Source organism: Ciconia boyciana, unplaced genomic scaffold, assembly GCF_034638445.1.
Source record: "Ciconia boyciana unplaced genomic scaffold, ASM3463844v1 HiC_scaffold_39, whole genome shotgun sequence".
Taxonomy (NCBI): Eukaryota; Metazoa; Chordata; class Aves; order Ciconiiformes; family Ciconiidae; genus Ciconia; species Ciconia boyciana.
The window spans coordinates 681,501-690,966 of record NW_027328407.1 but is presented as its reverse complement, the minus strand read 5'-3'; the positions used below and the strand labels follow the sequence as shown (position 1 = coordinate 690,966).

The window sequence follows — 9,466 nt, the reverse complement described above, 5'->3', positions numbered from 1 at the left end:
GCAGACTGGGGACAACCCAACAGCTCCAGTTGCGAGTTGGCCGACGGAGACCAATCGGCAGCGGCCTTTCCCCCAATTTTAGGTGCTTTTCCTCCCCCAAAACCCATCTCCCGCCCCCCGATTTTCAGGCCGACCCCACCACGTCGCCCGTCGGGAGGTCGAAAGCCGGGAGACAACCCGGCGCGGCACCCGAAGAAGACATCGGTGCCACCGCGGACGCCTTGGGGTTGACCACGGCCACGGAGACGATGTCGTAATTGTTGTGGGTTTTTTTTTTTGTCATTTCGGGTTTGGGGTTGGTTTGGGTTTTGTTGTTTTTGGGTTTTTTTTTCCCCTTTTTTACATCGGTTTCCGCCGTTCCGTAGCAACTGGGTTCACGTGACGGATGTGCCACCAGGCTGGACCGAAGGGGAAGGAGATGTTCCCGTCATCGCAGAGAGGGAAAGAAGAGGACACTACCCACCATGGGGCCCCTTCGCCTCGTCCCTCTGCTCGGTGAGTCTTCCTCCTCCTCCTCCTCCTCTCCAAAGGCGTCCATCCCTCCCTTTTTTTCCCTATCCCTTCGTTTTTCCACCCGTTTCCGTGCCCGTTGGGCCGAGTCCTCCCTTCCTCCTCCCTCTTTCTAAATCCATTTCTCCCTCTCTTCCCTTTTTCTGCATTTCCCCCCCCCCCGTATCTTCATTTTTCCCCCCGAATATCCATTTTCCCCCCATCTCTTCACTTCTCCCCCCATTTTCTTCACATTTTTCCCAATTTCTTCACATTTTTCCTGATTTCTTCACTTATCCCCCACGTCTTCACTTTTTCTCCCAATTTCTTCACATTTTTCCCCATCTCTTCACTTTTCCCCCAATTTCTTCATTTTTTTCCCATTTCTTCACTTTTCCCCCATCTCTTCACATTTTTCCCCATCTCTTCACTTTTCCCCCAATTTCTTCACTTTTCCCCCATTTCTTCACTTTTTTCTCCCAATTTCTTCACATTTTCCCCAATTTCTTCAGTTTTCCCCCCATTTCTTCACTGTTCCCCCCAATTTCTTCACTTCCCCCCATTTCTTCACTTTTTCCCCAATTTCTTCACTTTTCCCCCCATGTCTTCACTTTTTCTCCCAATTTCTTCACTTTTCCCCCATTTCTTCACTTTTTCCCCCAATTTCTTCACTTTTCCCCCATCTCTTCACTTTTCCCCCTTCTTCACTTCCCCCCCATTTCTTCACTTTTTTCCCCAATTTCTTCCCTCGCCCCCCCATTTCTTCCCTTTTTCCCCCATTTCTTCCCTTCCCCCATTTCTTCCCGTTTTCCCCCATTTCTTCCCTCCCCCCCATTTCTTCCCTTTTTCCCCCATTTCTTCCCTCCCCCATTTCTTCCCTTTTCCCCCATTTCTTCCCTCCCCCATTTCTTCCCTTTTTCCCCCATTTCTTCCCCCCCTCCCCCCTTTCTTCCCTTTTTCCCCCATTTCTTCCCTCGCCCCCCCATTTCTTCCCTTTTTCCCCCATTTCTTCCCTTTTTCCCCATTTCTTCCCTTTTTCCCCCATTTCTCCACTTTCCCCCCCATTTCTTTGCTCTTTTCCTCCTCTTTTCCCTCCTGTCCCACCACTCCTCCTCCGTCGGGCGTCATCGGGGCGGCGACTGCTTCGGTCCCTTGCGATTCGTGTTTTGGGTTCCCGCGCGTTTGGCTTCGGCCAAAGGTCCCCTCCGTCCCCTCGGTTGTTTTTTCCTTTTTCTTTTCATTTTTCCCTCTCCTTTGCTTTTTTAATTGCCTTTTTCTTTTCCCTTTTCTTCCTTCTCTTTCTCTCTTGCTTATTTTCTCTTTCTTCTCTTTTTCTTCTTTTCTCTTTCTTCTCGTTTCTCTTTCTTCTCTTTTCCTTTTGCTTTTCTCTTTTCTCTTTCTTTCTCTTTGCCTTTCCTCTTGGTTTTTCTTTTTATTCAGAAATTATTTCTTGTTTCTTCTTTTTTCTTTTCCTTCTCTTTGCCCCTTGTCTTTTTTCTTTCTCTTTTTGTTTCTTTGCCTTTTTTCTTTCTCTTTCTTTCCCTTTTTCTTCTCCTTTTTTCATTTTTCCTTTTTCCTTTTTCCTTTTTCTTTTTCCTTTTTCTTTCTCCTTTTTCTTTCTCCTTTTCCTTTTTCCTTTTCCTTTCTCCTTTTTCTTTTTCCTTTTTCTTTCTTTTCTTTCTTCTTTCCATTTTTCCTATTTCTTCACTTCTTTTTCTTCTTTTTCATTTTCCCTTTTTCTTTTCTTTCTCCTTTCTCTTCTTTTCATTTTTCTTTTTGTTTTTTTTTTTATTTATTTCTCCTTTTTCTTGTCATTTTCCTTTTCACCTTTTTTCTTCTCCTTTTCCTTTCCTCTTCCCATTTTGCCTTTTTCTTTCCATTTTCCTTTTCTTTCCGTTTCACCTTTTCCTTCTCCTTTTCCTTTCCTCTTCCCATTTCGCCTTTTTCTTTCCATTTTCCTCTTCTTTCCTTTTCACCTTTTCCTTCTCCTTTTCTTTCCGTTTCACCTTTTCCTTCTCCTTTTCCTTTCCTCTTTCCATTTCCCCCTTTTCTTTCCATTCTCCTTTCCTCTTTCCACTCCGCCTCTTTCCTCTCCGCTCTTCTTGTCTCCTTCCATTTCCCCTTCCCCCCCCCTCCTTTTTCCCTTTCCCCTTTTCCTCTCCATTTTTCCTTTCTCTTCTCAGTTCCCCTTCCACCTTGCCTCCTTCCCCTTCCTTCTCCTCCTCTCCCCCTCCTTCCTCCGCCCTCTCTCCCCTCCACCCTCCCTTCCCCCGCGGCCACGAACCCGTATTCCCTCCCCCTCCCCGCTTCCCCCTGCTCTTCCCCACCCTTCGCCCCCTCCCACCCCCTCTCACCCATCTCCTCCTCTCTTCCAGCCTCTCTCCAGATGTTCCTCCCACGGGGGTCACCTACAGGTAACGAATTTGGGGGGGGGGGGGGGGGGGCTGGACACATCCCCATTGGGTCACGTGACCATCTGGACCCCCCTGACCCCAAATTTACCACCTTTTGCCCCAAAACCTGATGCCTCGTACTGCTAAACCCAGCGAGGTCCCGCCTCCAGTCACCCGACCGCCTGAGCTGCCGAGGCTCGTGGTGGACAAGCCCCCGCTGGTTTGACCATGGGCAGAACAGGTTGGTGGGACCTCGATGATGACCCAGGCCGTGAAATCTCCTCCATCCACCAAAATACCCGTTTTTGAGGAGAACCGGGTGGTTTCTCCTCTGTCTGGTCCCGTCTCATCTCCTCCATCCACCAAAACACCCATTTTTGAGGAGAATCAACCAGTTTCTCCTCCATCTCATCTCGTCTCGTCTCCTCTGTCCACCAAAATACCCATTTTTGAGGAGAATCAACTGGTTTCTCCTCCATCTCGTCCCATCTCATCTCCTCCGTCCACCAAAATACCCAATTTGAGGAGAAGCGGGTGGTTTCTCCTCCACCTGGTCCTATCTCATCTCCTCCGTCCACCAAAATATCGATTTTGAGGAGAAGCGGGTGGTTTCTCCTCCACCTGGTCCCACCTCATCTCCTCCGTACACCAAAATACCCATTTTTGAGGAGAAGCGGGTGGTTTCTCCTCCTCCTGGTCCCGTCTCATCTCCTCCATCCACCAAAATACCCATTTTTGAGAAGAATCAATGGGTTCCTCCTCCATCTCATCCCATTTCATCTCCTCTGTCCACCAAAATATCCATTTTTGAGGAGAATCAACTGGTTTCTCCTCCGTCTGGTCCAAGTTTGGCTTCTTGACCCGATCGATGACTCTGGTAGGACAAATAACCCCCAAAAGCCGCCCCCCCCCCCCTCCTTGGGGGCCATTTTGGGGTGAAAACCCCCTTTTGACCGAGATAATTCAGGGCCCTCCAAAAGATCTCCCCCGCCTCGGCACCAAGGCAACGGCGGTCGCGTCCAACAGGTCCCACCTCATCTCAAAGGCTTGGAGACATCCCCTGCGGCCGGTCGATTCACTTTCTCCTCCCCCCCAACCCCAAACCCTTCCTCCCCAGACCTTCCTCCTCCTCCCAACATCACCGTGACGCCGGAGAAGACGGAGTATCTCATCGGTGACACCATCTCCATCCGGTGCGTCGCTCCTTGGTCGAAGGAGAAGATGCAAGGTTTTCAGTTTTCGGGGACGAGCGGCTGGGCGGTGCACGTCAGGACGCTGAGGAGGACCTACGTCCACCGCTTCAACATCACGGGGCCGAAGGACGGCGGGTGGCACGCTTGCACGTACACCGTCATCAACCAGTTCCGCCGACTCGTTCGCTCCCAGGAGAGCAAATCCATCATCATCAGCGTTAAAGGTAGGCGAGATGTTGCCCTGTTGGCCTCCTCCCCCCTTGACTTCTCCATCCCACCGTCATCCATCTGCAGATACTTTCCTCCAAGCTCCAAACGGGCAGTTTTCGCCTGAAATTGGAACGCCGCGAAACCAAATTCCCCACCTCAACTCCCCGTTGAGGTCAACGGAGACGGACTTGGGTTGGCGCAAGAGCCGAGACCCACCCCCCCCCCAAAAAAATGACTATTTTAGGGTTCTTCTTTCACCTTCAGACCGTCCATCCCAACCCACGTTGGCCGTCAAGTCTTCAACCGGCGTCACCGTCGAAGGCCAACCCCTCGTCCTCCTCTGCGCGGCCCCGGCGGGAGACGCGGAGCGGAGGTTTCACTTCTACAAGGAGAAGGTCGAGGTCGTCAGCGGGACTGAGTTGACCTTGGGGGACACCGAAGCTCAGCTCCGGGTGGTGGAGAGCGACCGGAACCACACCGGCAACTTCACCTGCGGCTACGAGGAGAACACCGAAGGCCGCTGGATCTCGTCCTACCACAGCCAAGCCGTGGAGATCCTCGTGAAAGGTAACGGGCACAGTTTTGGGGAGAAATCCGGCTTTTCTGGGCACGGGGAAGTGGCCACCGGCTCGGTGAAGCCACCGCAATACCCATCGAGGTCACCGAGACACCTCAGTTTGGCTTTGCCGGCCAAGACGGTCGATTGGAGGCCACCTCTTCCTCCCGCCACCCCAAAGCCCCATCGGTTGGTCTTCTGGCCCAAATTTCCCATTTTTAAGGTGTTTTTTCCTCCCAATTTTTCTCCCCAGAGGCCGCTTCGGCTCCCAGCTTGGGAGTAGACCCTCCCACCGGGGTGGCGAGCGAAGCCTACCCCTTACGTCTCACCTGCGTGGCCTCCAGAGATGACTTCAGGCTGAGGTTTCACTTCTACAGGAACGGGGTGGAGATCCCACCAGGCCAAGAGGGTTCGAAAACCGGGAACGCCGGGAATTTCTCCGAGCTTTTCTTCCCGCAGAGCCCCAGGAAGTTCAGCGGGAAATTCAGCTGCGGGGTGGAGGAGGACGTGGGCGGGAAGTGGGTGCCCTCGCCCCAAAGCGAAGCTGTGGACGTTACCGTGAAGGGTAGGTCCGTCCTCGGGTCTCTCCGTGGGAGGCGTTGATAAATTCAGCCGCGAATTTGGCCAAAGATTCCCAAATTGGGGAAAATAGGATGGGAAAATGGTTGAAAGGCGCCGGTTTTCGTCCTTCTCCCAGTCGGGATAATTTAAATGGTTTAAACGCGGCCTCTGGGTCTTCTTCAACGGCCACCGGTCACCTCCAAAAGCTCTTCCAGAGCGCAGAGGTCGTGGTGGACTCGCGGGCTCACCAAAACGAGAGCTCAGGAGGCTCACGACGATGGGCTTCGCCTTCTCGTGATGATGAGTTCCGCGTCACGACGACGAATGTCATCTTCTCGTGACAATGGCTTTCGTCCTCTCGTGACGAGGAGGTTCACCTTGTGATGATGAACTTCATCTCACGACGGTGAATTCAAGCTTCTCGCGACGATGAGTTCAATCGTCTCGTGACGACGAATTTCATCTTCTCGTGATGATGAGTTCCACGTCATGACGATGAATTTCATCTTCTCGCGACGATGAATTCCATCTTCTCACGACGATGAATTTTATCTTGTGATGATGAGCTCCATCTCACGATGATGAATTTCATCTTCTCGTGACGATGAGTTTCATCTTGTCATGACGACGAATTCAATCTTCTCATGACGATGAATTTCATCTTCTCATGACGATGAATTTATTCTCATGACGATGAATTTCATCTTCTCATGACGATGAATTTCATCTTCTCGTGACGATGAGTTTCATCTTGTCATGACGATGAATTTATTCTCACGATGATGAATTTCATCTTCTCGTGATGATGAGCTCCATCTCACGACGATGAATTTCATCCTCTCGTGATTAATTCCATGTCATGACGGTGAATTTCATCTTCTTGTGACGATTAATTTCATTTTCTCATGACAATGAACTTCATCTTCTCACGACGATGAATTTCATCTTCTCACAATGATTAATTCCATGTCATGACGATGAATTTCATCTTCTCACGATGATGAGCTCCATCTCACAACGATGAATTTCATCTTTTCGTGACGATTAATTCCATGTCATGACGATGAATTTCATCCTCTCGTGATTAATTCCATGTCATGACGATGAATTTCATCTTCTTGTGACGATTAATTCCATTTTCTCATGACAATGAACTTCATCTTCTCGTGACGATGAATTCCATCTTCTCACGACGATGAATTTCATCTTCTCGTGATGATTAATTCCATGTCATGACGATGAATTTCATCTTCTCGTGATAATTTCATTTTCTCATGACAATGAACTTCATCTTCTCGTGACAATGAATTTAATCGTCTCATGACAATGAATTTCATCTTCTCGTGATGATGAATTCCATGTCATGACCATGAATTTCATCCTCTCGTGATTAATTCCATGTCATGACAATGAACTTCATCTTCTCGTGACAATGAATTTAATCGTCTCGTGACGATGAATTTCATCTTCTCACGATGATGAGCTCCATCTCACGACGATGAATTTCATCTTCTCATGATGATTAATTCCATGTCATGACGATGAATTTCATCCTCTCGTGATTAATTCCATGTCATGACGATGAATTTCATCTTCTCGTGATTAATTCCATGTCATGACGATGAATTTCATCTTCTTGTGACGATTAATTTCATTTTCTCATGACAATGAACTTCATCTTCTCGTGACAATGAATTCCATCTTCTCACGACGATGAATTTCATCTTCTCACGATGATGAGCTCCATCTCACGACGATGAATTTCATCCTCTCGTGATTAATTCCATGTCATGACCATGAATTTCATCCTCTCGTGATTCATTCCATGTCATGACGATGAATGTCATCTTCTCGTGATAATTTCATCTTCTCATGACCACGAACTTCATCTTCTCGTGACAATGAATTTAATCGTCTCGTGACGACGCATTTCATCCTCTCATGACGAGGCGTTCCGTCTTCTCATGAGTTCTCTCTCCTCACGACGATGGCTTTCATCTCACGACGATGCCTTTCACCTCGTGAAGATGAACTTCATCTTCTCGTGATGGCGACTTCCATCTTCTCGTGATGGGACTTCCATCTTCTCATGATGGTGACTTCCATCTTCTCGTGATGGGACTTCCATCTTCTCGTGATGGCGACTTCCATCTTCTCGTGATGGTGACTTCCATCTTCTCGTGATGGTGACTTCCATCTTCTCGTGATGGGACTTCCATCTTCTCGTGATGGGACTTCCATCTTCTCGTGATGGTGACTTCCATCTTCTTGTGATGGCGACTTCCATCTTCTCGTGATGGGACTTCCATCTTCTCGTGACTTCCATCTTCTCATGATGGCGACTTCCATCTTCTCGTGATGGTGACTTCCATCTTCTCGTGATGGTGACTTCCATCTTCTCGTGATGGTGACTTCCATCTTCTCGTGATGGTGACTTCCATCTTCTCATGATGGTGACTTCCATCTTCTCGTGATGGCGACTTCCATCTTCTCGTGATGGCGACTTCCATCTTCTCATGATGGTGACTTCCATCTTCTCGTGATGGCGACTTCCATCTTCTCGTGATGGCGACTTCCATCTTCTCATGATGGTGACTTCCATCTTCTCGTGATGGCGACTTCCATCTTCTCGTGATGGGACTTCCATCTTCTCGTGACTTCCATCTTCTCATGATGGTGACTTCCATCTTCTCGTGATGGTGACTTCCATCTTCTCGTGATGGTGACTTCCATCTTCTCGTGATGGGACTTCCATCTTCTCGTGATGGCGCCTTCCATCTTCTCGTGATGGGACTTCCATCTTCTCGTGATGGCGCCTTCCATCTTCTCGTGATGGCGCCTTCCATCTTCTCGTGATGGCGACTTCCATCTTCTCGTGATGGTGACTTCCATCTTCTTGTGATGGCGACTTCCATCTTCTCGTGATGGGACTTCCATCTTCTCGTGACTTCCATCTTCTCGTGATGGCGACTTCCATCTTCTCGTGACTTCCATCTTCTCATGATGGCGACTTCCATCTTCTCGTGATGGCGACTTCCATCTTCTCGTGATGGTGACTTCCATCTTCTCGTGATGGCGACTTCCATCTTCTCGTGACTTCCATCTTCTCGTGATGGCGACTTCCATCTTCTCGTGATGGTGACTTCCATCTTCTCGTGATGGTGACTTCCATCTTCTCATGATGGTGACTTCCATCTTCTCGTGATGGTGACTTCCATCTTCTCGTGATGGGACTTCCATCTTCTCGTGATGGCGACTTCCATCTTCTCGTGATGGCGACTTCCATCTTCTCGTGATGGTGACTTCCATCTTCTTGTGATGGCGACTTCCATCTTCTCGTGATGGGACTTCCATCTTCTCGTGACTTCCATCTTCTCATGATGGCGACTTCCATCTTCTCGTGATGGTGACTTCCATCTTCTCGTGACTTCCATCTTCTCATGATGGTGACTTCCATCTTCTCGTGACGGTGACTTCCATCTTCTCGTGATGGTGACTTCCATCTTCTCATGATGGTGACTTCCATCTTCTCGTGATGGCAACTTCCATCTTCTTGTGATGGTGACTTCCATCTTCTCGTGATGGCGACTTCCATCTTCTCGTGACTTCCATCTTCTCGTGATGGGACTTCCATCTTCTCGTGATGGCGACTTCCATGTTCTCGTGATGGCGACTTCCATCTTCTCGTGACTTCCATCTTCTCATGATGGTGACTTCCATCTTCTCGTGATGGCGACTTCCATCTTCTCGTGATGGGACTTCCATCTTCTTGTGATGGCGACTTCCATCTTCTCGTGATGGGACTTCCATCTTCTCCTGATGGCGACTTCCATCTTCTCCCGATAACGACTTCCATCTTTCATTCCACGACGAGTTTCATTTCGTCACGACAAACCTCACCTTCTCCTCACCCTGACCTTCGCCTTCTCCTGAAGATGACTTTCCTTCTCTCCCAACCCATCTTCCATCTCTCACCAGACCTCCCCTCCCAGCCTGCTTTGCTCTCGGACCCCGCCTCCGGACAAGTCATTGATGGTGACCCCTTGGTCCTCACCTGCGTGGCC

General features: G+C 49.2%; 1 protein-coding gene across 1 annotated transcript in view; it reads left to right on the top strand.

Annotated features, from left to right (window-relative positions):
- Positions 1-206: 206 nt before the first annotated feature.
- The window catches only part of LOC140645837 (Fc receptor-like protein 4), a 14,963-nt gene continuing 5,703 nt past the window's right edge, over positions 207-9,466 (top strand). Inside the window, exons 1-7 of the mRNA XM_072849300.1 lie at positions 207-262; positions 366-495; positions 2,865-2,903; positions 4,000-4,299; positions 4,550-4,852; positions 5,095-5,406; positions 9,381-9,460. Coding sequence (XP_072705401.1) covers positions 465-495; positions 2,865-2,903; positions 4,000-4,299; positions 4,550-4,852; positions 5,095-5,406; positions 9,381-9,460 — 1,065 coding nt within the window. The 5' untranslated portion in view covers positions 207-262; positions 366-464. The remainder of the gene's footprint in view (positions 263-365; positions 496-2,864; positions 2,904-3,999; positions 4,300-4,549; positions 4,853-5,094; positions 5,407-9,380; positions 9,461-9,466) is intronic.